At 43.7% G+C, this 27789-nt stretch overlaps 1 protein-coding gene across 10 annotated transcripts in view; it reads right to left on the bottom strand.

The window, feature by feature from the left end:
• Positions 1-3419: 3419 nt before the first annotated feature.
• ELMOD1 (ELMO domain containing 1) overlaps positions 3420-27789 on the bottom strand; it is a 446580-nt gene continuing 422210 nt past the window's right edge. For all 10 annotated transcript variants that reach the window (XM_069640662.1, XM_069640656.1, XM_069640660.1 and 7 more), the window contains one exon: positions 3420-5142. In XM_069640662.1, the coding sequence (XP_069496763.1) occupies positions 4970-5142 (173 nt within the window). In that variant the 3' untranslated portion in view covers positions 3420-4969. The remainder of the gene's footprint in view (positions 5143-27789) is intronic.

Raw genomic sequence — 27789 nt, forward strand, 5'->3', positions numbered from 1 at the left:
ATTTTTCACAGCACTCCAAATAAGAAGTAATTTTGTTTTCTTCTATTTTTCCATTTGATTTACGGGCGGTTGTTTTGAGCCTAAGTGCATGTTCCTAGGACTCTGTGGACTGAAATGGCCAGTAAAGACTAGTTTCTGGCTGAGTTAAAAATATGACAAGCATGTGATTTGATGGAAATATGGAAAATGAGATTATGAACATGCTTAATCAGTTGCAGAGTTATAACTGTTATATATTTTATGAAAAGGACAAAAAAGCACCAAAGGGCCATGCTACCTCGTACAGAGTTGGCGATCAGCTTACCTAATTCCCTATGACTAACGGAAACCGCATATCTATTTCTTATGGCGGTAGCTAGGATAAATATGAAGTTAGGAAACATAACTCAATTTTGCTAAACGGTTGTCTTGAGAAACAAAGAACTGTAATAAATGCCAAACAGACAGATGGTGCTCCCTCCCCTTGCACCAATGATGCCAGGGGGTGGGGAGAGGAAGGGTATATTGTCCTATCAGAGGATAGGTGTAGTCGTAGAATACTCTCCCTAGATTGTAAAGTGAATGATGTCATTTGGGCTATATAAGGGGGGACTGTACTAGACGGAAGGACACACGGACACACACACAAGAATCCGGGGAGACAGGAGAAGGAGGAAGGAGAGGAGGCAGCTGAACCATACCAAGGCAGAGTGCAGAGACCAGACCCCTTGCCTAGCAGTCTGGAGTGTCCTAAGATCCAGCTGGCTGTCCAGAATCCCATCCAGGAGAGTGCAGAGACTAGACATCTTGCCAGGCATTTGAGATTAGGGTAAGTGTAGTGAGCTAAGGGTTGGGAGTGCAATGTTTGTAGGGCAAAAGAATGGTTTACTGTTTGGGATGAGAGGGAGGAGGGTATTTCCAAACCACTATTAAATAGAATACAAAAAAGGTAGCAGGCGCCCCTCTCTCGAACGAACAAGGCATGATAACCTGTTTAGTGGTTATTAACCAAATTGAGAGTTCACAGCCATTGCTTTTTGCTCACTGTACCTTCACAGATGAGAAATATCCATTTGCATATCAGTCTTTGTCCCACCCACAAGGGCAGTCCAGCACCGAAATGCTATGGCAATTCCTCTCTGAACAAGAGTACCATCAGCAACCCCATACACGTATTTTAGCCTTGTTGGGCATCATCAGTGAGGTGAAGCTGAACCTCTCTAAGCACTATTAAATACACATCAACTCAAGGAAAAAGGTACTCAGTGAAAACATTTTGACGAACATTGTAAATTAATTGTAAAATATAGCAACTCTAAAATAAATGCACTTGAGGAGAAGCCTGTAGTGATAAAAATACTCTAAGATAAAATGGAGCCTTCTCACATGATGATGTGGTCTTCTACAATGGTTTATGAATAATATGCAGTACATAGGTTTAGACACGAAGACCTGCCTGAGACAATGATCCTTTCAACTGGACTTTGGGGTCCTTAGCATCTGATGGGGAAATGCAAGCTCGAGTTAAGGGATGTGCAGTGGTGTCTGCTTTTTGCTCTCATTGGATCCAGTGTTGCCCTTGAAGCTGGAAAGCCGCTTGAAAAGCAAGGCCTTCTTTGTACAGGTAGAGAACCTGGCAGCATAGGTTTCAAGGCACCTTTGGCTGTTTGGACTCATCTATGCTTTTGGATTTTCACTGCCATATACTTCTGTTGTGTTTAGCTGCCAGGTTAGGGGCGAACATGAGTCAAACAAGGTATGTGTAGAAATACACACGTGTAGACATGAATAACCACCCCCTTGAAGAATACGTGAAAGTCGTAGCAGCTGCAAAAGTCTACCTTGTCTTCTTAAATATTAGCTCTTTACAGTTGACGCAGGTATAAAGGTTAACTCTTTCATGGATTGGAATGTCATGGCATTTATTCACAAAAATTCACCTTGCGTTGCCTGAGAGTTAAAATTAGTTCTATGCAGATCACAAGCAAATAACACACATTTGAATGTCACTGCACTGAAAACCTTTTGCTAAAATGCATAAACAACACAGGCGTGGTCCGAAACATATTGAAGTCCCTATAGCCTCACTGTTTCAGCTGAATTGTTTACTCACATCTTCCCAGTTGTTCAACTAAAGCAGGATCTGCAACCTTTGTCTCGCCAGATGCTTTGGACTACAACTCCCATCACCCTTAACCAGCATAGTCAAAAGCCAGATATCATGGGAATTGTAGTGTGAAACACCTGGAGAGCCAAAGGTGGCTGAACCATATATATATATATATATATATATATATATATATATATATATATATATATATATATATATATATATATATATATATATATATATATATATATACACATATATATATTTTTTTTAAACACAGTTTTGAAATGCAAATGCCAGTAAACTCAGTGGTTACAAACAGGTTATACCTAAATGATCCCATGCAACTGATGTTATGCTGAAGGGCAGACAAGGTGCTTTCTTTCTCGAAGCAAAGACTTCAGACACACGTTTTGCATCCTCGCCCAGAGTGAAGTTAAATGTATGCCTTGCCTTCTCGCTCAGATGGCAATGGTGACGACCAAACAGAAGCAACTTCAAAGCGGTGGCCAGCATATGGCATGATTTTAGGAGAGCGAGCCTGCTGACGAAAAGCACACTCAGTATGTACAGAAAAACACACCAATGCACACATTTATCAGAGAGAAAAAACAGACTTAAAGGTATCATTGCGTTTGCCGACATTACTTCTCTGCGGGCACTGCAATATAAATACGAAATTCCAAAGTTTCATATAGAGTTCAAGTGGAAAATATATTTCATTGGTTGTCACTATAGTTTCATGTTGTGAAAAAATAGCCGTTGCCATCGCTGAAATGCAAACTTATGCCAGGCATAATGATACTCTGTATACAGATTGCCGACATTGGCTAATGTAAATACGATGTGTGGTTTGCCTTTGCAATCACATGTTTTTTTAGTTGTGGTACTGTGTGGTTTGGTCTTGCCGGATGCGTCCTCGGGCTAACTATCTTACTTTTACTTTAATGTGATACAATCCTAAATTAGGATTTTACACAAATGCAAAAATCATAAAACACATACAAACACATAATAATAACACAATAAAACACAATACGAAGGAGGAGAAAACAGCAATAAAACATAAAATAATCCATAACGTATCATATCATATTGAATCCTAACCTAGGCATATGATGTTATTTCAAGTCAAATCAAAAGGATGACAAACGACATGTTATTAGAGAGCACAGAACACAACAAACACCGGCGTCATACTCATGCCCACCAGGTGAAATAGCAACATACGTTAATGGTAGTCATTAAATCAATTATGAAGGCAGTTTCCACAGATATATAACAACATCTCCATGTTTCAGAAACCAAAGCGAACAAGCGGACAAACCCCTCAGGCTTTGCATACATACTTTAATCCAAAAGCAAGATTTTAACATGGGCCCATACCTTATGAAGGGCAAGCTGAAATCCCAAAGATTCAGAATTTAAGCATAGATCCCAGAAGGATTCCCCAGTTATTGCCTCATAACTATGAACCCATTACCCGAATGAGCACATATACAGTGATCCTAATTTGGGGCAGAGGGTGAGGACGTGTCTGGTTGACTCCAGCACTCCTACTATCTATAATTGACTCTGCTGGTCCAGCTGCTAGAATATGAGGCTTTGGTAGGACTGGGCATTTTGATCCACTGAATAGTAAAATCCAATCAGGTTTATAGAACAACCAACAAATATGCACATTTAATAATGTAAGTGTTTTAATTAGTGCTTCGCTGCTTCCTTTTGCAGCTTCTAGGTGCAGCAATGCACCTTTGGAATATTGAAATGCAAAAGCAAGCCGGGCATAGTGGCAGAAGAAGGTGTGCGCCTCAGTGCACCACCAGTAGCCACGGGGCCCAGGGGGGCCTTAGAGGACCCTTAGCAAACACACTCAGTTAACAGAATAATTTCCAGTGAAATTCAACACATTCAAACCTGTGTCAGACCTCGTCATTGTAAGTGGATTTGAGGACTACTTGTTGGGTCAATGAGGCTACATTTAGTTTTTGAGGCCTCTAAAGACCTACACAAGAGAACATTCCAGGTGCTGCAAATTGCATCTTGGATACGTTATGATAATTTACCGGTAATCCCATTACACCGAGTCCTCTTCCTCGTCCCAGTCCTTACCTTCAGGTAAGCAATGGGACGAGGAGGAGGGACAAAGAGTTAATGGTAATTGACGTCGAACAGTTCCTTGGGTTTCAGTTGCTAATTTTATGTGACATGGAGAATTTCTCTTTTCTTTTTCCGTTGGCCTACATTCATTGCCCAAAAACCCAAGCGCCACAACTAAATCAGTAAAATAATTGGTAGAATTTGGAAAAGGTCAACTGGTGTTTTCAGCAGAGGTAGAAACTGCAGCACTGCTAACATGTCCTCTTCATCTTTCTGCGTGTAGAAATCCTGATTTCTTTTGCAAATACATTCGCAATTCCAGATTTTGACAAAGGCCTGGGTCTCATTTTGAGGGTTTGCCGCTTGAGGGGTGCCGGCGAGTGTTGGCTGAGATGTGAATAGTAACAATCATAATAATACATTTATAACATCAAATGGTTTTCACATTAAAATGGGAATGGCGGATAAATACGCTTACAAAGCAAAGCGAGAGGAAAAACAGTTCTTCAGTGGTGAATTATGGGAAACAAATCTAAAAAAATAGACACTTTTCTTCATACATCAGTTGGGAATTTAACACTGCATAATGCCACAATATGAGCACCCATTTCATGTGAAATCCGCTAGAAATATTACCGTCTAGGGGATCTAATCTGTGTGAAAAAATAGATGAATACTGCACCAAAAAGCATGCATACAATCACCATGGTCATTCATTATGAAAGCTGTGATCAAACACAATAGTGAGGCAGTGTTTTTAGGATGAGGCAACATGTGCAACTACAGATTGATAAGGTTGTCTGAGGCAGCAAAGTGAGGACACAACGCCATGTCAGGATTCTGCAGCTGTTTCAAAATGTGCCTGTGGAACTTTCCCCGCACACGATTGAACTCCATTATATCCACGGGATCCTCTTCGATCCAGAAGTTATGGAACTCGTGCATCAGGTAACCTGTCAAGAAAAGCACCCAGTGTTTAGAGATCGGTCAGCCATTTTGAAGCTACTTATCTGAGGCGCTACTGTTGGAGCTGACACTTTGAACACCATGCACACTATGCAAATTCTCTGACACTCTGCACTCGGCTTTTCTATTTGTTTAGAAAGACTTTCCTTTGGAAGTCTGCAGTTTGGTCAGACACTGTCGATTTGAGCATATAAATATATGTGCAAATGAATATATGTATGTAGGAGTAAGGTAGTAGGGGTGTGGGGCAAAGGGTATGGGGACGGGGCCATTGGAATATCCCCACCCCATAACAAAAAAAAATCTAATTCAGTTCGATCAAAACTAGTCGTCCTGGCTGCAGACTTTCAAAAGAAAGTATTTTAAACAACATAGAATCTTTCTATTTACTAAAACAGCAATAAAACAAACAAAACTAGAGCTCCCAGAATGCCACTGTAGCGTCCCTTACTTCTAGTCTAAGCCCTCTGTCAAGTTCCAGTTCCAAAACATGTGCTCTTTTCTTACTCCTACCTAATGTGCTTGATATGAGCGTGTGACACTCAGCAGGTGTTCTGGAAAGCTTTGCCTTGGGAATTATTCTGTGCATTTTTTAGTGTCAGCATTTCTGCATCCCTCCTATTTAGAGGCAGTCTCGAAGAAGGGAACACGTGCTTTTCTTCAGCTCTGACGTGGGTGGCGGCATTCCAGGCAAGTCGCGCTGGCACGCGGATAGAGGCAAGGCCGCAGTGTGAGCTGCTGCCCGAGGGCCTCAAAATGTCCGCAATTGGCTCCATTCTGCCTGAGGGGGTGGAGCTAGCTAGAGTAAGGTTTTCTGTGGTAGCAGGATGCTATTTCTTTTTGTATACCACGGTGGGACACATTTTAAGAATGTCAAACGCAATAGACAGCTCCAAGTGACACACGCTATGAAGAGGCTCTGACACAGAAAGGGGAGCATTTAATTAATGCCCCCTACCCACGTCTGCTGAACACATCAAATTCCTACCAGCCATCCTGTCCTCCCACTTGTAACTATGTAAATATTGTATCTATAATAATGCATTCGAACTGTATCTACTGTGCCTTTGTTTATATGTAACCTGTGCAACAATTGTAACTTTTTCTCTGTTAGAAAGTGCACAGATGCTTTTGGACTTAAAGCGCTATATAAGCAACAAAATAAATAAATAAAATAAATGTATTGACGCTTCTTTATCCTGGGTAGTTGATAAAGCCTTTGAATTCAACATGTCAGCTAGTACCAAAATCAATTAGGAAAACAGCTCCAAAATCACTTAGGAAAACAGCTCCCAGGGTCATGGTCCATAGAAATCCCAACACCACATCCAACATAGATCAGCATGCAGGGGCCCTACATGGAAAGTGGGGTTAATGTCCCAGGGAAAAAAGACCTCTACTAAGAGGAACCAGCTAGAGCAAGCAATATGCCACTGGGGTGACCTGCGCAAGCCCAATAACCCCAGGGCTTTGATGGTGGCTGGGACCTTCAATGATGGAGCTGCTACAAGGATCACCAAACCATCAGGCCATGAGGAGGGATAAAAGTAGCCCAAGAGAACCAAAGCTTTGGTGGCTTTGTACTTGTTGCCTTGAGATCCAAATCTGGACTCTGCTCCTACATTTACAGGGGATGATTATGTTGAATCCCCCCTGCTCCCCCAACGATAAAGATGCCTTGATTGAGGATAAAGAGGGAACATTTTGGGTAACAATGTTTTGTCTCAATTCTTTTTCACACCAAACGTCAGGGAGTGGAGTCCAGTTCTGTTATTTGGGGAATGTGCAGATGCTTTCCTATGTAACCTGCTGGAATCAGCCACCAGCAGCAACATGAAGGCTGGGTGCCCTAGGCCCTCTCCCACTGGGAAGTCAGTAGTTACTCCATCCATGCATCCTATGTTTGCTGCGTTTCTCACTAGATTAGTCATGGCAGAAGTTTCAAGACAGAGTTCTTGATGCCCAGGGCCATACAGTGGGGATTTTATACTGGTGTGAATAAGCAACATTTACTGGAAGGTCACTAGACACGGACAGGTCAGCAATTGGGCCCCAAAAGCCCTATGCTGTTTGGGTGATACCAATATGTCTAAAGCACATGAATGCCACAGAGGTATTTTACTCAAAATGAGCCCTCAACTAAGGGGACAGGTAGAGTTCAGAGGCCTACATGACATTGGATTTAATCTCTTTGGCAGTGAATCTGTATTTGAATTATATCTATGCTTTTCCCTTCTTAGATCAGGCAAAATCTTCCGTTCTCAAGATCTTCACAACTCGTCTCTCTGCCAGGGCCGGCAGTAGCAGGCATATGTCTGCCTGCTGCAGCCCACGCAGTGCGGGTCCCTCAGGAGAAAGATAGAAGGACTTCCAGTTCTCTTCAGTATTCCTCAGAAGAAACTTAGTCATCAAGAAAGAACTGAAGAGAGTGTAGTCCTTCTCTCCTCTATACAGGCCTCTTCATTACAGTGCCTTTCAGAGGTAAACACGTCAAGCTTTTAGCACGATTTTGGTTATTCAAGCAGTAAACCGCTTTCCACAGATACAAAAGTGCAAATTGGTCTGGTGGATTATTCACACGGACACAGATGCATGAGATGAAAGAGAGATCTTTATCCCATCCCCCATGCTTCATTTAGAATCTGTATAGAAACAAATGCAATCACACTGCGCCAAAACTAAAAATGTTACATGCTTGATTGCATGCAATTTATTGTGTGAAAGTCAGCCTGACATGTGTTTCGAGGCACTGCTCTTCTTCTGATACTTAAGTCCTCTTCTGTTCTTGTGTATGTCTCAGTGGGTGGTTACTTGGCTGCAATTTGCTTGGATGCTTAGTCAATCTTTGGCTTTGCAATTGCAGCAAGGTAGCGATATAGCTTCCTGGTCTCTCACTACGCAGAGTAATGAAAAATTGTATTACCACCCCTTCCTGTTCACCACACCCTCAGTGCCTGATTGGATAAGTCCCACACTCCCATTTCCATTGGCCAGTATGGTGAAAAGCACAGACTGTGGCACATGCGCTTCCCCAAGTACTGCGAGGGCCGTGCCGCTGTAAAGCAGGAGCAGTCCTTCTTCTCTTTGCACTATTTTTTGTCCAGCACCTCCTCAGTGGATACTGGTAAATAGTCACACACACATCCACCAATCACAGGCAAGACCTCTGCACCCAACACTATCATTTCTACACAGCACTCCATATGTACCATTAAACATTCAGAGTGCAAGTCTCGGTTGATTCGCAAGCACCTCCAGTAGAAAGTTCTGTGAAACTATGCAAGACTTCTGCATCCAGATTCATCCACATCGCCAGGAGTGTGGGAATACATTTCAACCAGGGTAGGGGATTTCATCTGTAATGGTGGCTCTGAAAAGAGCCTTTTTAAAAAAAAGAAAATGTAACGTGCTTGCACAGAACCTTGTTTCTTTTTGCTCTTTATCTCAGTTTCTGTTTTCTTTTCCTCCTTACATTTTTACAGGAAGCTCTTCAACGCTTCTTGCACAGTGTAAAACAACCCAGCATTGCCAATGGCGGTCAAAGAAATGCCATTTTCATGGAACCAGTGCAAATTTCATTCATTAATGATGTCATAGTCGGTGGAGAACATCCCAGCAGTGACACATGCTTCGGTTTATAAAACACCTTCCGACCTCTGGCTAGGGACAAATTACACCGGCATGGTCCCATGCTCCTCTTGGTGGTATGCTTCAGAAAACCACCTTCGCAGTGGGAAAAATCTGCATCACTGCTTTCATCATCTTCTTTAGGTGATGGAGAAAATGTCGACACGATATGTACCCCAAATGTTCAGCTCCATAATGCATGAAAACAACATCAACAGCACTGACAGAGGCCACACATCTGCAAAGGTCAACCATACTGCCGAAACTGCACTCAGAGAGTGCCCCAGAAAGCCTCCACTCCTTCCAACTCAAAACTAACAGCAATGCCTCTTTGCGTGGCATACCTGTGCAGATCTTGCACAAAGGTATCACCCACGATGAACTCTCTGCGTCTCTCCATCTCTGCCAACCTCACAACACAGAGTATTGGAAAAGAAATAGTACCGGCCCTTCCTGTGAAGCACACCCTCGACACCTGATTGGATAATCCCCACAGTTCCATTTCCATGCCCACCATGCTGAGAAGGGCAGATTGTGGCACGTGCGCTTTCCCAGCTACAGCGAGGGCCACGCCCCAGTAAAGCAGGGGCAGTCCTTCTTCCCTTTCCACTATTGTTTTTGCAGCACTCCTTCATTAGGTACTATCACATAGGGCCTCATTACAAGGTGGGCGGTAAGGGATTACCGGCAACGGTAAGGGCACCGGTGCCGGTAATCCCTTACCGCCCTACTACGAGGACCCTTAGCGAGTCCCTTACTTAACGCCTGGTTTTACCAGTCGTTATGGAAGGGACCCGTTAAGGGACTTCAGAGCTAATAACGGTACTGCAATTTGCAGTACCGTTATTAGCACCTCCCCCCTTCCCATTGAGCCCTATGGGGGCTGAAATGGGAATGGGGAATGGCTTTTTCAATGGGGATTTACCGGTCCGGTCCCGCAAAGGTCGGAATAGACCGGTAAGTCCCCATTGAACGGGACCGGACACGGTACCGGTATTGGAGGTAGTCATGGCACTAATAGCGCCATGACTACCTGCAACCTCATAATGAGGCCCATAGTCACAAAGGAGTCTGCATTGAACACTCATTTCTGTACAGCACTCCATATGTACGGTTGCACACTCATAGTACACTCATAGTACACATCTCGTTTGTTTTCCAAGCACCTCCAGTTAAAGGTTCTCGAAAAGTATCCACGCTGTCAGCATCCACATTCACCCAGAGCGGCACCCATCACCACTAAGTACAGGTAGCAATATTTTTTTCCTCTCAGCACTCCAGTAAGTTCAAAGAACCAATACTTCAAATTGCAGTACAGTAGTCAGTAATCTGTGCAATGCTCACTACCCAAGCACATAAAATATCCAGTTCAACCCTACCCACTTCTGTACACAAAGTATTTCAACAAAGCACTCAGTGGACACACTGCAGGAGTGTTCACGCCATAAGCTGCAGCCATGGACTAAAAACTGCAGGATGTGCTATCACCACACCCATGGAACCAACAATGTATGCAGTGCGCACAAACCACACACAGAATGTGACAATGTGAAACCTACTTGCAAGCAGGCCACATAGTTGTCGGCACAAGGGCTCCAGCCCTGCATTCAAGATGCTAGGGCCTCACCACACAGAATACACCGTAGTACACCCTATGTTTACATGCTCATGTCATGTGCAATGCACTCCCCATCTGCAATTGGGCCTGCCAACTTTCACCCTGGCCACATGTTTGCATGCATGGCTGCATGACGTTCCGTTGGGTGTGGTGAATGGTATGTGGGTGGCTGTGTACATTATCCATATTTTAAATGTGTGATGCTGAAGACTTCCTATCATGGCGCAATATATTAAAGCACTTCCTACAGCAAGGGTCTTATAAGAGGCAAACCATAGCAAACGCAAATGGTCACATGTGGCTCCCTAATTTATTTATTTATTTGTTTATATAGCGCTAAAGCCCGCAGGCATCAGAGCGCATTCCAAAAAGACAAGACAGTAAAGATCAAAGACGGGACAAAGATGTGAACCGGGCCGTTATTTCATCGTTGTAGGATTGACTTAATTCCAAGATTTATTTGAATAACAGTGTTTTCAATTTCTTCCTGAACTGAATATAGTTGGATTCAAGCCTCAGTGAAGTTGGTAGTTCATTCCATTTTTGGGTACTTCTGGTCGGGAAGGCCTTGCCTAGGCCATTTTGCTTTTTCGTTGCGGTAGTTTGCAGTAAACCTATATTGGATGATCTAAGGCACCTAGATGGCGCATGCCACTTAAACTGTTTCTTTAGGTAAGCCGGAGTGTTGCCATATAGGCATCGATGGACCATGGTGAGTGACTTGAAAATAATTCTCTCTTCCATGGCCAACCAATGCAGATCTTTTATGTCTCCTGTGATATGTTCCCTCCTTGACCTGTCTGTAATTGTCCTGATGGCATTATTTTGGATCACCTGACATTGTTTCAGACATTTGCTGTTGGCTCCTAGGAGCAAGGAGTTTCCATAGTCCAGTCTGGATAATATTGTTGCTCTGGCAATAATGGTGCTGTTCTTTTGATCGAGCAAAGGTCTAATTTTTTTAAAGAGTATTTGATGGTACTGGCAATTTATCTTTAAGTATGCTGTGTGTGCCTCTGCTCCTAGGCAGGCTTGTAGATAGACTCCCAGAGTCTTCACTTTTTCAGATATTGGGATTTGGGTGTTTTCGATACAAAATGAAGAGTATAGGGAACTCAGTTTCATTCTGGCCTGTGTGGATCCGAAGATCATAAGCTCGGTCTTAGTGCCATTGAGACACATCCAGTTGTCCTTCATCCAACTCTCGATGATGTTGTATAAGGTTGAAAGTTTGTCGCTGTCCTTTTTGTAATCCCCGCTGAACTCGAAGACCAGCTGGGTATTGTCAGCAAAGTTGGTAAAAAATATACCCATTTGGGACAGCATGGTGCAAAGGCAGCTAATATACAGGTTGAATAGCAATGGAGAGAAGCTAGCTCCCTGTGGAACTCCACAGTCCACAGGTTTGGTGTTTGAGGCTTTATTTCCCCAGACAATCCTGGATTGCCTATCATGTAGAAACAAAGCTATCCACTCAGTTGTCTCTGGTGAGCAGTTTCCTGAGTTTTCGAGGGCCTCTCGGAGTCTTGTATGATCTAGCAGATCAAATGCTGCCGAGAGGTCCAATAAAATTAACAAGCCTGATTTGCCCTTGTCCAGAATGGACAACATTTCAGTCTGAAGGTCTAAGAGAGCTGACTCGGTACTATGACTGGACCTGAAGCCAGACTGTTGGGGATGTAATATGTTGTTGTCATCCACGTAGCTTTGGAGTTGTTCGGTAGCTATTTTATCCAGAATTTTCAGCAGAAAATTGCAGTTGGTTATGGGTTTTAGATTAGCTGGATCTTGTTGGTCTAGGTCAGGTTTCTTAGGTAAAGGAGTGACCATGACTGTTTTAATTATAGTAGGTACAGTTTGGTCCCTAAATGAAGCATTAACCATTCTTCTAAAGAAAGGGACAAAGATATCAGGGTTGTCTAAGATAAATTTAGGTGGTAGTACGTTTTCCGAGCATGAAGTGCATCTCATGTTGGTGAGTGTTTTCTTCATTTCTTCTAAAGTAATCGGCCTGAATTGAAATTTAGGATTTTCTAGATCTTTCTTGTTTTCTGTTGGATTAATCTTAATCGGTATGATTGTGGTCTGACAATTAAGAATGGTCTCTCTGGCTTTAATGATTTTGTTGTGGAAGGCAATTTGAACTTTCTCACAATATGTTTCTGTGGGCTGGAAAGGTGGAGTGGGTGTTATGGGTTTGTCTATAGATTTAAGGATCTGAAAGAGCTTTCCCATGGAGTAAGCTGCTGTACTAATGAGCTCGTTGTAATAGTTTTTCTTAAGGTCAATAAGTTTGGATTTGTATATGCGGTCGACATTCTTCGAATTCATTTTATTTGTTTCAGTGGGTTCTTTTAACCTTTTCCTCTCGAGGTTACGTTTTTCTTTTTTGAGATCAATAGCTTCAGCATTGAACCATTTTTGGTGATTGGTATTAGGCCTAACTTTCTTGTTTTTTAAAGGGGCTTGGAGATCGAGTAGTTTTTTCATGCCTTGATTGTACGTCAATATGATGTGTTCGCATGAGTCCTCGTTTTTAGTGTCAGTCATGATTTTATTCATTTCTTCAGAAAGCATATTGCTAGTGATTTTTTTCAAATTCCTGTCAAGTACAGATTTAGGTGTATTATCTGTTTTTTCCTTTTTTTGTTTCAGAGTCAGGGAAATTTCAATTTTGAAGTGATCTGACCAAATATGGTTCCATGTGATAATATCGCGGCAAAAATATCGCTGTACAAAAATTTCGCCATATTTTTGCAGCAATATTACCCCCTGGAACCTGCGGGGGACACCTCCACAACCCCCATATATTTTAAAAGGGAGCGGGGGATACCACGCAACCCCCCATCCATTTACCCCATAAATTATCCCCACCAAAAATATCGCCTATGGCCGTTCCCGACGACCATATGTACGGCGATATTTTTGGTGGTGATAATATTACCTGATACCCCAAATACATGGATAAATTCGAAGCATGGTCACATTGGAGCTGTTTGTGACAATCCAATCAAGCTGGTTCCCTGTGACTGCTGTAGGGCCCTTGTTGATTATAGAGAAATCGTTGTTCTCTAGATCCTCTTCTAGGGTTATGGCCTGTTGGTCGTTTTGATTACCCCTCCATCTATTTATATCGCCCAACAAATGGTCTCCGTGTTCAGTGATTTGAGTTTGTTAAGAATAGTAGTACATTCATCGTTAAAGTCAGATATTAGGGATGGAGGTCTGTATATGACAATTATGTTAATACAGTTATTATGGGTGGGTGTCAGTTTGAGGTGAATAACCTCACATCCTGTACACTGAATCGGAGTGGTAAAGAGTTTGAGGGTATGTTTAGCGATTATCGCCACACCTCCGCCCTTTCCAATTTCTCTTTTTTTTTAATAGATATTGTAGTTAGGTGGTACTGCGATATCTATTGCGGGGCCCACTGGGTCTTGTAACCATGTTTCAGTTAGGCATAAAATGTCTAGCTTCTCATCTACAATGTAATTGTGGATCTCCTGTGCATGTTTTGACATTGACCTGGTGTTAAGTAATACAATTTTAAGTTTAGCATTTTCTGGTACTATCTCCGGGGCTGTTTAATGGGGGTCCGTTTTAGGTAGTGTGCTTCCGATCTGTAGGGTGATTGGATTGGGTAGATCAGGTCTGGATCTAAGAAAGTCTTGGACCAACCCTTGATGCTGTAATTTAGTGGCTTGGGACAGTAACTTGCAAAGATTTGAGTAGCCCAGTAGTATTAGATGATGGCGGGCTTCATATGTGATCCAGCCGCGTTTCGTGCCGTATGCCGTGGGACGCCGTAGACCGGCTTCGTCACGGAAGCGCCGGCGCTGAAGCGCCTGACGTTTCCTTAAGGTGACGTTAGAGAATTCTGGGAACGGTAGTTCCTAGGTGTGTGTGCTTGTGTGCCTGCGTCAGCTAAGATGCCGGAAAGCACACGAAGCGCTCGATTTAAAAAAATTACGTTTCACAATGTATTGAAGTCTGATCACAAACGCAAGACTTAAAGGGCAGCAGAAACAAAAATAGACTAATTCAGTCAAAGCAATAGCCACTCAAAGCGGTCTATGTTTCTGCAAAATTGATGGCTTACAGTCAGGTTTCAGTGTTTCAAGAAAACAATTCACTAATAACCAAATTGCTAAGTCAAATGCAGGTGCTGCAATCCTTATGGGACTGAGCTTCTATTTCTAGTGCACGTTACAAAGGCACAGTGTTTCAAAGCAATTTAAAGTGAATACAATGTTCGGTTCTTTACCAAATTTGTTACTACAAGATGGCGCGCTGCGCACACTTACTTACATGCCACTTAGGGCAGACTAACCTTGAAGAGGTGAAGTACTGCAGTGGTTAATGTAAGGGTCTGCCGGGACCGGCGTAGACCGGCTTCGTCGCGGAAGCGCCGGTGCTGAAGCGCCTGACGTTTCCTTAAGGCGACGTTAGAGGATTCTGGGAACGGTAGTTCCTAGGTGTGTGCTTGTGTGCCTGCGTCGGCTAAAATGCCGGAAAGCACACGAAGCGCTCGATTTAAAAAAATTACGTTTCACAATGCATTGAAGTCTGATCACAAACGCAAGACTTCAAGGGCAGCAGAAACAAAAATAGACTAAATCAGTCAAAGCAATAGCCACTCAAAGCGGTCTATGTTTCTGCTAAATTGCTGGCTTACAGTCAGGTTTCAGTGTTTCAAGAAAACAATTCACTAATAACCAAATTGCTAAGTCAAATGCAGGTGCTGCAATCCTTATGGGACTGAGCTTCTATTTCTAGTGCACGTTACAAAGGCACAGTGTTTCAAAGCAATTTAAAGTGAACAAGTGCAACACGTGCAATACCCTACACCATATGGTAATGTATGCATATCAGCTCACTTCTGCTGTTCTACCACGTCTAAAATGTCCTCCACAACTATTCTTTAAAGGTCACCACCCTCAGAGAGATGCAGACTTAAAACTACATAGCTGTATTATGTTGTGGTGGCTATGGTGAAGGCCTAGGCTCTTGGGTGTATGGCCTACGGCCTATTGCCTTTTGTCATGCATCCAACAGTGTAGGCCTTGCCCACACCGAGCACAACATAAGGGAGCCATGCAGGCGAACATGTGACCAGATACTCCAATCCACAAACGACACTTCTACCCAATCCCCGCACCATAATACAGCGATGCATGCACCCATGTAACAGTTACCACAATCCACAAACATGCCACAGTGTCTGGCACCCCTACCCACTTCTATTCACAAAGCATTGTATTACTGCCAACCCAACCACAAACTCTTCACCACAGTGGCCCTGCTCCCAGCACTCTATTAAGTGCACAAAACCAATACTTCATGGTGCAATACAGTAGTCAGCCCTCTGCACAATGGACAGTACCCAAGTCGATAAAATATGCAGTTCAACCCTATCCACTTCTATGCACACAGTACTTAAACACTGCACCCACTGGACACACTGCAGAACTGAATCCTGCCATTGACTACACACTGTAGGATGTGCTAACAATCCCCACATCCATGGAACCAACAGTGTATACATTGTTGACAAACCACACACACAAGGCAACAATGTGAAACCTACTTCCAACCTGGGCACACAGTTGTCGGTGCAAGGCCACCACCCATGGATTTAAAGGGCTACGGCCTTACCACACGCAACACACCATAGTACACTGTATGTTGAAATGTTCATGTCATGTGCAATGCACTACCCTTCTGCAATTGATCTGCCATCAGTCACCACGGAAAGAGGTCGCTGCACCAACTATCGTGCCATAACACAGGCTGCCTGCATTCACCACACAAGGTGAATGCAGTTGCCTGTGGAGGTACCCGCGATTTGGCGCATTACGCACAGATACTGCAGGCACACCACCGTCTTCTTCTATCTAATGAGAAATATCATATGAACCACTTCTTACTCCCCCACCCTTTCCATCCCTTCTTCCCTTCTTCCCACCACCACATGGCGTAAAGTATGTTTTCCGGGCACTTGCAGTGCTGCACTGTCCTCCGATACACCATGGCAACATTTCTCAAACATTTTGACGCACAGCACGCTTCCCTCCAGCCAACCACCGGCTGCATCCAATGTTTGCTGACATCACGGCGTACTGCAAGCCAATGAGACCTTTGTCCGTGGAGCGAACAGGGTAATGGGTCCGCGGAGCGAAGCCAGATATCACTAATTTGTTTAGACTAAATTTTGGTTCTTTGCACCAGAGGTACTGGTCGGATTTCCACCAAACACACAAAAGCATGCTTTTGGGAACCAAGCACCCTCTCCTGCAGCAAATTTAGTTAAAATCCATCCACTCGTTTGGCATGTAGGCATGCGCAAATTTGTTGCCCATTCAGTCTATGGAGAAAAGAAAAATTGGGACCCCCCTATAACTTTGGCCCCCCTGCACCAAACCTCACCAAACCCATATACTTTTTCTGCAAAGTTTGGTGAGGATTTGTCCACGGGGAGCTGAGTTATGAGCCGTCCAAAAAGTGCTCTTCGTATGTAGTTAACCATAATATATATATATATATAGCATCTGGATATTCAATGTCGCAACATTAGTAAGCCAGGACCTGTGAAAGAGAATGACTGAACGTGTTGTGTAGTAGAGAAAAGGAGCTGAAGAACATGAGAAACAAGGCGAGCTCCTTTTAAGGTGCAATGGAAAGTTACTATGAGTGCCAAGTTGTATTACTTTAATATCATTAAATGAGAAGAAAAGAGCTCAAACGCAGTCTGCTGTCACGTGGGATGGATGGAAATAGAAAATGGGCAAGCTGCATCGAGACTTCACGATAAGAACGTGCTCACACTCCCTTCTATTCTCAGCAGTGATACTTTGCAAGGCTGAGTTCAAAGACAATCCAAATGACAGACAGTAGGAGTGATGATGGATGATGGGCTAATTGGGGGGAGGCATTGTCAAGTCCACCCACCAGCTCCTGGGGTACCAACTTATGTGCTGCTAGTGAGTCGAATGATTCAGAAGGGTACACGCGTGCCAACCAATTATAGAGAGCCCTGTATTGAAGAGCCCTATAGTTTGAGAGCCAATGGTGTGTCGTGTATTTAACAAATATTGAGGATGATGTTACGACCCTCACCCAAAATCCCCTCTGGCAAACCCATTGGCCAGGTGGAGTCAGTACTTGGGCCTCTAGAGCCTGGGATCCTCTTCAAAAGCCCTTATGGGGCCAGTCCTGGCGCCTATGGCGCCATGCTCATACACCATGAAAAACAATGTGCTTGGGAACTACTTTATTGTATTGTCAGCCAACATGGAGGCATCCACATAGCTTGGTTCCTAAGAACCAAGCTATGCGGACTAGTGTTTTGGGTGTGGTAGCCTAGGGACTACTTTACCAGGACTATTTTGTTGGGGCTATTTAAACCACACCCGAGCAAGACAACACGCTTCGCGTTACTTTGCAGCTTGCAACGTGACGCTCACCGTGTCCAGCTATTCCCTCGAACCTCGGAGAAGCAGACCTGCAAGGAGACAAAAGGAACATCATTAGCAGCAGCATCTTACCCTACAGTCTTCATCTTCAAACAATCGCAGCTACTGAGAACAGCTTCCTCGAATCTGCACGCCTCCCAGACAGAACGACCTGAAAGAGGAAGATTGAGGCAACATTAAAGAAGGCAGTAGAGACATTTACAAATTACGAACTGCTCAAAAGGCTTACCTGGCTGGTGGCCTCTCGGCTGCTACCACTCTGGACATTCCACTCGCGCTGAAGAACACCGCGACCTACAAGGAAGGAAAACACAGGTTAGCAAAGGCAAGACTTCGCAGCGCTGCACATAGCGCTTACTTACCGCATCATAGTGCTCTTAATGCGCGATCATTTGCCAGCGGGGCTCAACCAAGCCAGTTTGCCGCGCTGAAGCTCCGCATACCCAAGGGAGAAAAAGGAGACATTTTAAACAAAGAAAGGCATGCAGGAGAGCAACAAAACTAAAGAACAGCAATAAAACCTACCTGAACAATATCAACGGGCCGGCGTCAGTGAAGTAACTGGACCACACTCGCCCATGAAAGACAATGCGCCCCTGCAAAGAAGGCAGAACGGAGAGCACGCCTAATTCTACCACAAGGTGAGGAGTGGGCACCAGAGGAACTGAAATCATACGGGGGTGGAGGGAGGATACTTACCCCAGTCGGTCAGTCTTGAACACTGTCCTCCTGTATTTTCAGGCAGAACCTTCCCCGCAGACCACATCAGGGCAAAGCTGAGAAGCATACCAGCGAGTAACCCGGCTGGTCGGCGTCCCTGTGGATACCAGGTGAGCGTAACAGATGTCTTGCACAAGCAGTGAGCACAAGTTGTCCACCTGACTGTAGAAACCCAATCACAACCCATCCCTATATAGAAAGTATACCTAGATGTTCCCTGTAGACCTATCACAATCCCAAATAAGTTTTCCAAGTTTGCCACATAGTAGGATGTCACTTATGATGCGTTTTTCCTATACATGGATGTTTTTTCATGTGATGCTTTAAGATTATGCTGCAAGACGTCCGTTGATGTTGGTTGTACTGCCTGTTTTAGACAATTGACAATTGACAATAAAACTGCTTTTATCTGCCAACTTCCTGAGTCGGTCTGGTTATTGGTGTGACAGCTATACTGCAACCCCATCCATGTAATGAAGCGCTTCCTCATTTAAAAGGACCTAACGGTATACGTGGTAGCATGTCGGATGGCTACTGGCCCATCAACTAAGTAGAACTCTAGAGTTTTGGACAATTGGATACACTATGCCATCTAGCCGGAAGATCGCAGGGTTTCCTGTGGAGAGCAACTGATATAGAATTCTTACAGGTGGGATGGGCCCCTCTGATGAAATTCCCTCCTGATTTCCATAGGCGCTTCACGAACGGAAGGCGAAAGTGCTTGATTGGAGAGAGGAGGTGATACCGAAGGCCTCACGCAGAACAAGCAAATGTTGAGTAGACTGAGGGGAATGGCAAACTGTGGGGATGGGATTGTGGTAGTTTAGAAAGGCAATGAGGGAGTGTATATGAAGAGCATTTTAAGAGATAAGGCTCAGGATTCCTAACTCAGAGTTTAGAAGAACTCGGCTCACACACCAGTTGGGGTAAACTAGGCTGTGCATAAACAGGTTTATGTTAGGAGACGAGTTAAACTCTAGTCAGAGTATTTTTAGGAGCAAGACGGAGAAAAGGAGTACCATGGTGTACATGCAAAAGAGTCGACTAGCCTGTCCGTCTGTCTATGTGCTTGGTTTAAAAAGGTGTTGAAGAGCAACAAGAATTTGTTGTGTAAAGTTGAAGTCGAGATAAAAAGTTATTGCCTTTTGAGAAATAGAGGTTTTGAGCGGCGAGTATTGGAGCACGCTCACATTTGTTGTTTTTATAAACGTATCTGTTTAAACGCCATAAGTATTGATAGTCAATTGAGACTCGTCATAATGGGATATATTACTCCACGGATGCACCTGTGCAAAACGCTGCCAAAGCACATGCCTGAGCTCACACACTACAGTGCCAAGTGGGTAAAGGACACAGCAGACAAAATGTTCACGCCATGGCCGCAAGGGGGATCGCTGTCAAAAAGCGATATTGCAACACATGACCACATACTTGCATGCTACGTACACGGGGAAAAAATTGGAAAAGAGGTTAGCTATCCTAGAGTTCTGGAAAATGTACCAAGAGGAGAAATAGAAGATCCACCGCCTGAGCAGTGGATGCTTACTCAGTGTAGGCAGGAAGGTGTTGAGCCTTCTGCTCCCCTTACCTCACCTGAACTGAATGGCAAAAGTACAGAAGATGTAGGATTGTATCCGTTAAGTAACTAAAAGCAGCGACAGGATATAGTAATCCGATATATGAACCGCCTGCTTATAGCAGTGATGATAGTACAGAAGAGACAAGAATGAAGGAGGAGATCTTTAAGAACGTGCAGAACAAAGAGGAGGAAAGTGAGCGATCGAATATCACAACAGACATTGAAAGAGATATTAAGATATGGAAAGGAGAGAAGGATAAAGCTGACGAGGTAACGCTCATGCAGAACTAATGGATGGGAGGACAGATATTGCTTAAGCTTGAAGGAAAAAGTATCGAGGAGGTCAGGCAAAGGGAGGTTCAAGAGGAACAGGACAGACAAGACAGGGAATTAGAAAAGAGACTGACAGAAGATGAACATAAGAGAAAGAGCAGACAGAGGCAAGAACAGATGTATCAGGAAGAGCAACAAAAGAAAGAAGAAAGGGCAGAGGAGCAAAGAAACTATGGCAACAGAACAGGCAGAGAGCAATTGAAGAACGAGATAGGTAAGAAAGTAGAAGAGGAAGAAGTGCAGAAACTAAGGGATAAAAGCATACAAAGACAAAGGGGAGAGGAAGAGCAAAGAGAAAATGAAAGAAGAGAGTAGAAAAGACAAGAAGAGGAAAGAGTTAGATGGAAAGCGAGAAAGCAAAGAAAATTAGACGAAGAATTGGAACGAAAAAGGAGACAGCAGGAGCACGATATTGATTGCATTCAGAAGGAGTTAAATGAACTGAGTCCAGTGATATCATGGGGTAATATAGAGCAGTTTCTTCCATTAAAGGAATCAATGCCAGGGCTATCTAGAGTAGCACTAGAAGAGAATTTTGATATAGGGAGCATTGGAGATAGGATCGATAAAGCCTATAAAGACTTGAGAGAAAGTAGTAAATCAGGAAGCCGAAGGAAGGGAGATTAATCACTGGTCTTCCAATCACGAAGTGAAGAAAGAGACCCGTTTAGTCTCGAGCATAGAGCCTTGCCCTAGACAGGCTGACTTTAGACAAATATTAAGGTGATGAGAGCCATACGAGTTGGGGACTAAATATGTCAGATAAAGAGAGAGAAACCTTCTGGGGGAAGAGGGATGAGGTGCATGCGGCCCTGTGGGATGTCTGGAGGCAGAAAAGGAAGTGAGATGGGCTGATCTAGAGCAACCTAAGGATAGGCCACCAGATCCTGTAGCATATCCATAGAATCCTAGGGGATGATCGTATAGCGAGAAAGCAGAGTCACCGCCATATGTGAGCAGGTTGAGGTAATTGCCAGGTAGAAAGCGATCAGGAACCATTTTCCCCACTATGTATAGGCAGACGATGGGCGCTGACTGCGGGTTGGGATTCATGCAGTTTCCTTAATTGGAGAAAGGAGGGGCCAGACCGCAGTATATTCCTTGGCCACAAATGGATAAGGATAAGTTAAGGTGTAAACTTCCCAGTTTAACGACTGGTGCAGGGAAATGGATTTATGAATTAGAGAAAACTAGCTGTCCCCGGCCATGCATTGCTGTGGCTCAGTCTGGTTAAATGGAAAAGAAAGAAAAGAGAAAGCGAACGTTTCTAATATGTTTAATGTGACAATGCTTGTGGTTCGTTTTTAATGGCTCTGGTGGTTCTCCAAGTTGAGGCAGTTTAATTTTCCAGCAGCGCAACACATTCCTTTCATTTCTCCATTAAATTTCAGAGCCTTGCAATAAGGACACACTTCAGTCACGGTGCCGATGAGAACATGCCGGTTCAAACTATAATTATCAGCTGGGTTGTACCGGAATGCAAGGCGATTCTAATTGTGTGATTGCTGTGCACGGAGTCATGTTTGACGCTGATCTGCTGTTTCTCGTTGACTTCTTTCAGCCACTCTCAGCCTGTCGCGTTCATTCTGTTGAGAACAAAGCAGATCTGAAGCTGCAGAACGCGATCGCTGTGCTTGCAACCGTGCATCCTAAAGTCTGGCTGCACATCGCTCTGCTGCTTCCTTGGCACGTATTTGAGCCATTCTAAATCGGAAACATTGAAATGGAATCGTAAAATAGCATGTGTGGCTTTTACGTCCAACAGATGGCGCTGTTTTGCAGTAAAATGTTCAGTATAGCGTGTGTTGCTTTTACGTCCAACAGATGGCGCTGTTTTTCAGAAAAAGCATGTTTTTACCTGTCAAAGGTGTGAAATCTATGTATAGTAGGTATATAAAAACATGTGCCTATTCTAATGCAACGTTGTGTCAAAATTTCAAAGCAATCGGTGAAGAACTTTCAGGGATTTAAGATTTTGAACAAACAAACATTTACATTTTTATTTTTATAGATGACAGGGGGAAATACATTGGCAAGAGGGGACATTAAGGGTCTCCTAGCAGCCATCCTTGGGGAAAGAGCTGATGACACTTGGAAGAGAGCAAGCTATTCAAGTGTCATGGCACAGAACACAGCGCACAATGGAGCACCATTTAATAATTGTAGAGCAGATGGCTAGAGAGCTCTCAGAGTGCAGTATCCTGACACATCAGATGTGGTTGAAATTATGACACGTAAAATGAAAGAAGACGCAGATCTGCTTGCTTACATTCAGGAACGGTGGACTCTTGAAACTGAAGAGCCGTGGGGAAAAACAGTGGCAGTATTTTGCCACATTTTATGTCAGGGGTTGCCTGACCAAGGACAAAGGTAGCTCAAGAAACAAGTAGGAATGGAAGCGAAGCCATGGGCAGAGATACAGTTGACCATAGTGCATCACTGTCGGCTGTTATAGGAGAAGAACAGGAAGAAGGAAGAGGCTAGAAAACTTGAGGAAGACAAATTAGTTCAGATGAAATTGTCAAAATATGCCATAGAAGGGGCAGTATTGACAAGTGGAGAGGAACTGAGAATGCAGCAAACAGTGGGCACATCACAGGCGAATAATCAGCGCCAAATGGATTAAGGAGGGAGAGGCCACGAGGCAGAGGAATGGGCTACACAGGAAGGGGTGGTTTCAAAATAACCAAGGTGTTTTTAAGAATATGCAGAACGATAATCAGAGTGCACAAAGAGGATGTAACCAAAGGGAAATAGCCAGAAGGGCTCCTCCAGTATGTTGGATTTATGGGATGACAGGGCATATTGCGTGTGCATGTAGAAGCCAGGGGTATCTACAGAATGGGCAATTCTCAAGAGGGGGGACAGCTTATCCTCCAGCATATAGCTTGCAAGCTAGGGATGGGTTTTCCCAAAATCAGACAATGTATCAGGTACAAGTGCTATAAATACAACAAGCATTACAGCCACAGCAATCACCATTGAGCCCTCTGCAAGGGCAGTCACAGCATGCACCCCTGCAGATACAGCAGGACGCAAACACGAGAGTTACTAACACCTAGGATAGGTGGTGTCACTGTGGTGGGGGGGGTCCTTTCACAGGTACAGGGGTATGCATGTATCCACACTGGGACAGCTCACAGGGTGACTAGATGTGTTCAGTACTATCATTCACACCTGACCCCCAAGAGGAACCAAGGGTTGATGTGAGGATAGGAGGCAAATCTTTTTCTTTTCTGGTAAACACTGGGGCTACTCGTTCATGTAAACGAGAGGGAAAATACCCAATGTCAGGGACTGCCATGAATGCTCAGGGATTCTCTGTAGCTGCGAGTGGAGTTCCTTTTACAGATAAATTACCAGTCTCTATAGGAGAGTGTGATATGTCTGTTCCATTATTGTATTCAAAGCAGACACCAGTTAAAATTTTAGGACGAGATTTAATGACGAAGCTTAACATGACGATTTCTTCACTGATGAAGGCATAGTGTGCTCTACTCCAGGGATACATTATGTGAACATGGGCAAATTTATATTGGCCTTTACAGGGCAATTGGCTTTGCGAGGAATGCCAATAGAGCCAGAAGTCTTTCTTTACAGGGTACGCTTTCTGTTTACATGGCTACCCGGCTTAGTGGGAACGATTATGAGAATACCTGATGAATTCTTGTTCAGGCCACAGATACCTATGGACGAAGTGGGGGAACAGACTATTCCCACAGAGTTAAATGCAGCCATAGTACGAGGAGAAATGGCAATGCTCGAAGGAACAGATGACGAGGACAGGCCAGGGAAAACAGTGGTTGCTTTTGGGGAAGGGTGTAGACTGGCTGATGTCCCTGAAGATAACATGTTTAGAGATGATCCGACAGATGAAGTAATATTCGAGATTAGTATTGCATACTGTATTAGAATAGAGAAAAGAGAGAACCCACAGCGAATGGCAATAGTGAGGCAGAGGCCAGCATTTTTGATGAAGACTTGGAAAAGGTGCCAAGCACTTTACGGAGTCGAGGCCCCTATGACATGGGCCTATTAAAGGGGATAGGGGAGGTTAATAAAAGGTTGAAGCCAAGAGCAATTTTACCTCGAGCAAGACAGTACCCTATGTCTTGAGAGGCGGATGAAGGGATTTTTAAGACTATTTCAGCACTTATGGAACAAGGTATTCTGGTACCATCAGAATCATTGTGCAATACCGCGTTGTATCCTATGAAGAAATCAAGGGGGGGGTCGTGGAGATCTATACAAGATATGAGACCAATTAGCCAGATTGTAGAGGCAGAGTTTCCTTTAGTTCCTAATCCAGCAACAATACTATGCAGTATCCCAGTGGAGTCACGATATTTTACGGCGATTGACTTGAAAAATGCATTTTTTTCAATCCCGTTGCACAAGGATTCCTAAGACTTGACTTCCTTTTTGTTCCGCCAGACTCATCTGAAACATACTAGGCTGCCCCAATGGTATTGTGAGTCTCCATCGATTTAATAGGGTCCTTCAGATGGACCTAGGCAACATTGATTTGAAGAGCTTTGTGATGCAGCACAAAGATGACATTCTGATTTGTAGCACTACAGAAGATGAGTGCAGGTAAGACTCGAATCAGTTAATGACTATCCTAGCAGACAAAGGCTATAAAGTAGGCAAAGAGAAGTTACAGTATTTTCAAGAAGAGGTGTTGTATATTGGCCAGTTGATCTCCCATGAAGGAGAGAGGATCACACCTAAGAGGATTGAGGCAATTATGAAAACAGAAAATCCACACACTGTAAAGCAAATGCAGCAGTTTTTGGGACTATGTAATTATGTTAGAGCATGTGTGTTTGATTATAGTTCATACACAAGGCCTCTTTTGCAAGCTCTAAAGGAAGCACAGGTACACAATGAGAAAATAAAATGGTCTGAAGAAATGGTGGGAGGGTTTGAAGAATTGAAGAAAGCAATTTGTACAGCTCCAGTTTTAGGAATTCCCAATTATAATTAGTTTTTTTCGCACACATATGGGCAGTTATGATAGCAGTATTTACACAGAGGACTACATTAGCTATAAACCTTTGGCAGATTAAAGTGGGATTTTGGATCCAGTTATGAAGGGGCACTTTCCTTGCGAACAGTCGCTGGCAGCAGCCAAGTTTGCAATTCAGAAGACTACCAGTATTGTGATGGGGTGTTCTATGACACTCTTTGTGGTGCATGCTTTGTTTGCTCTTTTGGAGAAACCTTAGGGTACATTGACATCTCAGAGAGCCTCTGCATATGAGGTGATCATATCAAATCCAGCGATTATAGTAGAATTGTAATAATAATAGAATTATAATACTTATGTAAAATAGTGAACGTTTGTAACTGAGCCTGTGACAGAGGGCAAGCATGTGCATGATTGAGCGAACTATGAAGAATTCTACGATGACATCCCGTACGTAAAGGAAAATGTGTGAGTGGGTGTAGCGGGTGGGAGATTATTTTTATTGATGGTTCTTCGAAAATTGATCAAACTAATGGGGAAAAGCATTCTGGCGCAGCTGTGGTGTAGCAAGTGCAAGACTACCGTCTCACTTTTCAGCACAAGCAGCAGAATTGGTGGTGCTTATTGTCACGCTCGTAAATCATGCAGGGCAGGAAGTGACGATGTACAGTTACTCCGCCTACGTGACATCAAACGTGCACACAGGATTAGTACATTTAAAAGGGGGCTACCTCTGAGCGAATGGCACTCCAGTGCAGCATGCAGCATTATTGGACAGGCTTATTAAGGCACTACAATTCCCAGTAGCCATAGCGATAGTTAAATGCGCAGCACATGCTAAGCAAACTGACTTTATTTTTCGCTGGAACTAAGCCACTGCCGAAGAGGCCAAGAGGGTTGGATACCCGCCAGATATTTCAAGTTTTGATACTCCAAATGTAAAGGAGAAAGTAGTCACGATTATGGTAGCGAATGAAGGGTTTAATCATTTACTGAGAACACAGTTGATAGAAATTCAGGGCAGTGCACCACAGGAAGAGTTATGGAAACAAAGGGGGTGTTCTTTATCCCCCTCCAAAGCCAGTGATGCCAGTAGCATTATTAAAGGTAGCGCTTGAGCAGCTGCACTACCCTGCGGATGTAACTAGGGAGAGCCTCGCAGTAACTGTTGCAGCGTAGTGGTTCGTACCAAACCTGTTAGAACACGTTGCATTTTATGAAGTAAATTGCATCGTATGTCAAAGGTTTACCACTGGACATACACTGGGAATGTTTAGAGGAGTGATTCCTTGACCAAATGGTCCTTTTCAGCATTAACATATGGACTATGTTGATATGCTGCAAGTATGTATGGATACAGATATATGATAGTGGTGGTGTGTCCCTTCTTCAGGTGGATCAAAGCAGGTCCTTATACACACCCTGATGCCACTTGCACAGCAAAGTTTTTAGTGTGAGAAGTCTTTCCAAGATGGGGAGTGTGTGAGGTGCTGAGATCCGATAATGGGCCCCATTTTGTTAATTAAGTATTTGAACAGATTAGTCTATTATTGAATATTAAGCACAAGTGTTCTTCTGCTTATCACCTTCAAGCGAACAGGATATGGGAGAGACTCAACAGTCTTTTTGAAGAGAGGATCGCAAAACTTAAATTGACACTGAAGAAGGGATGGCTATATTGCCTACCGCTAGCCTTATATGCATTAAGGAACCAGCCTGGGTCAGATCACCACCTCACACCCCACAGGTAAATGACAGGGAGGCAAATGAGAACGCCTTTGTCTCATTGATGGAGCAGAAGTGATGCCCAGAAGACTGCAGAAATGTTAGGAAATTAGTTATGTGCATATGTGACATGTATGACCGCTAGTAACTCTGTCATTTCAGATCAACTCAAGCGCTGGGGGGCGGGTGGTCAGTCTCAGGACACAGGTGAAGACCATTCAGCAACCAGAATTTCAGAATTACTACCTGTACTTAGACTTTTTATTGGAGATGCAATTCTAATACAGAATTTTACCAGAAAGTGGCATGAGCCACTGTTTAGTGGACCTTTTTTAGTGGAGACATTACTCCCTCATCAGTGAAAGTCCAAGAGAGATGTGCTTGGATCCATTTGAATGACATAAAGCCATATGCAGATGAGGCCGACGCACCCCCAACGATCGATTCGGAAGCAAGACAAGGAGAAGAAGTTCAGCACGTGCATAACCAATCAATGACGAGGAAGAAGGACACTAAGGTTGCTGATGAAATAAATGTAAGTGTGCATTTGGACTGTGGCACACTCCAGACACTCTCCATAGATATAGC

Source organism: Ambystoma mexicanum, chromosome 7q, assembly GCF_040938575.1.
Source record: "Ambystoma mexicanum isolate Mex_15411 chromosome 7q, UKY_AmexF1_1, whole genome shotgun sequence".
In the NCBI taxonomy this organism is placed as follows: domain Eukaryota; kingdom Metazoa; phylum Chordata; class Amphibia; order Caudata; family Ambystomatidae; genus Ambystoma; species Ambystoma mexicanum.